Below are 2442 nucleotides of genomic sequence, written 5' to 3' on the forward strand. Positions count from 1 at the left end.
CATTATAGCACTTATATGCCTAACAATTTCTCATGTCATTTTTATCTTCAAACTTTTCATTAGTTAACACATTCTGTATTTGATAACACTTTCATATTGAAAAATCTGTTGAAATGGCGTAAAACAACATATTTTTCCATCATATTTTTTAGAATATATATAAACAAAAAGTGCGAAAAAATATTTTTCTTTATTTCAAAGCATGAAAAAAGATATTTTGATATAAATCAATCATCAAAAAAACAAGATGTACTAATGAATAGAAGGTTGAAGATGAAAAATCGACTAAACAAAGTAAGGAATTAATAACGACTCGTTTTTTTCTTTTCCTTGAGACTTTAGCGTCCTTGTGCTAAAAGAGAATGTAAAATTAAGTTTGGGGCATGAATAAGAATGGGATATGTTGATTTGGAACCAACCACCTAAATTGTAAAAGCAAGCAAATTAACTGCAAAGAAATTAAAAGAATACAAACATCTTATTCATGATTAAAGCAAACTTCCAGCAGTAGTACACTCTGCTGACTTCTTAAGTAGAAAATAAATGAGTTCTTAGATAGAAAGATATATAATTTTGATACCACCAATGGTCACATCTCCAGCCCGTGGTACCAAACTCACTAAGATTGAATCATCATCTTCTACATCCAAATCCTCCAAAAGCTCTGTTAATCCCAGCCTAATCGACGTCTTCACCTTTTTAGGTCCTTTATGACTATGGGGTACTTGTGCAAAAGTTCCCACGTACTCCGACTTGTCCAATTCATCGATCTTGTCATCTTCGTCGTTAACAAAAACATCGAACTTTACGAAATTAGCTGTTTCCACTTCTATCCCATCAATTACCAGTAATTCCTCTTCTCTTTCTTTGTCCCTCTGTTTCCTCGATTTCTTCGGCCGGGTGACGAGGATTTTAGTGATTTTGTCTAAGGCCAACGGGAACTTGATGTCTGCTGTCGATGGAGCACCGGAAGTGGTTGCCACTTTGGATCTTTGCACACGAGCTTGAGGTCTGAAATTGAGCCATGGAATGTCCACTTGTTGATAAACATAACCCATTCTTTCATTGGACAACGTGTCAGAAACTTTAACACGCACCAATTGTGCGTTCTCATCGTAGAACACGAAACTAGCATTCAACCAATCCTTATCGTTGAAATCCTTTGGTTTCGAGCCTCTTAGGTCTCGCCAAATTTTCCACATTCGGTCAACGTTCGCGTGGTGGCAATAGAAAATTGGATCGCGACCGGCGGAGTAAAAGTTGCCCAAATCCTCTCGGCGTGTCTCCCTCGGGTCTCCGACATACAAATGGATCGCAGTGTGCGTACCGCGTTCTGATGCTCCCGCCCCTGGGTTGACCGCGTCTCCTGCACGATAAGGTTGTCCCATAAAATCGTCGATCAACTTAACATTACGAACCATTTCATTATACATTATGTTGAAATTGTTGGCCACTGTTTGCAAAGGACTCTTCCCGTCATCCGAGCCATTGTAACCAAGATCAACTATACTCGTGAGATGATCTTGGTTACGTTTTGCGTTAAATAGGGACGAGTTTTGGTCGAGAAACATGGGCGGTAAAGTCATTCCCTTTGGGCTATCCCAATTCCAAAATGGCAAACCAAAAGTTGGGTCCCCAATCAAACTTCCCAAGATTCTTTCAAAGAAATACAAGTACCATCTATGGAAAGGAAAAAAGAGCCAAGAATTGTGAACTTGAAGGTCCAAATCATTGAACCCTACTTGGTCATATGCACCGTTGCAATAAGCACAATGAACACTGGCTTGTTGCATGAAACTGCGTGGATCGTCGTCCTTAAGTGACTTCATAAGTTGAATGGCTTTGTTATACTTGGCTATGTATTCCTTAGTCACCAGATGTGCAGCCGGTCTGAACCGCATCACAGTCGGTTTGGGAAGCTGGTAGTCTACAGGCTGGTTTGCCGGGGGACAACAATTGACGTTCAATGATTCCCCAGTATTTGCATCTGAAGGGGGCCCACATTTGCTAAGATTGGGCGGTTGTATCGGTGCAGCTAGCGTCGATGGATTCGACGTTAAAGTTGAACCGTATATGCCTCCCAAGCCAAGAAGCATATTTCTCCTATCGAATTTCCCTCGAGAGTTTGAGGCATTTTGGTCATCATTTCTTGCATTGCACGACACTTGAAAACATGTAGATGACTTAGCAGTGGATGGTTTGCCGTAGAAAGATGGAGAAGAGGGGGCGGTGGAGGTGGTGGCCACGGCCCATGAAAATGAGAGAGACGGCATAGGTATGTAACTTTGGGTAGAGATTTTTGTATGGTGCAATGCATGAAGGCAATTGTCTTTTATTTAGTGAATCGATGTTGTGAAACTCTACCCCACTTCGTGCAATTATACACGTTTTAATGTACTGTCCAAATTTAATGGATGAGTGGTGAACAATTCTCCTTCACAT

General features: G+C 40.6%; 1 protein-coding gene across 1 annotated transcript; it reads right to left on the minus strand.

Moving 5' to 3' along the window:
- Nucleotides 1-427: 427 nt before the first annotated feature.
- On the minus strand, nt 428-2323 carry LOC111375437 (polyphenol oxidase I, chloroplastic-like). Its single transcript, XM_022998260.1, has one exon. The coding sequence runs from the start codon at nt 2271-2273 to the stop codon at nt 552-554; it is 1722 nt and encodes a 573-aa protein (XP_022854028.1). The 5' UTR covers nt 2274-2323; the 3' UTR covers nt 428-551.
- Between the last annotated feature and the right edge of the window lie 119 nt (nt 2324-2442).

Source organism: Olea europaea, unplaced genomic scaffold, assembly GCF_002742605.1.
Source record: "Olea europaea var. sylvestris unplaced genomic scaffold, O_europaea_v1 scaffold1376, whole genome shotgun sequence".
NCBI lineage: Eukaryota > Viridiplantae > Streptophyta > Magnoliopsida > Lamiales > Oleaceae > Olea > Olea europaea.

Excerpts from the sequence above, each read along its gene's own strand:
- LOC111375437 (XM_022998260.1), bottom strand. The coding sequence starts at position 2,273 with ATGCCGTCTCTCTCATTTTCATGGGCCGTGGCCACCACCTCCACCGCC.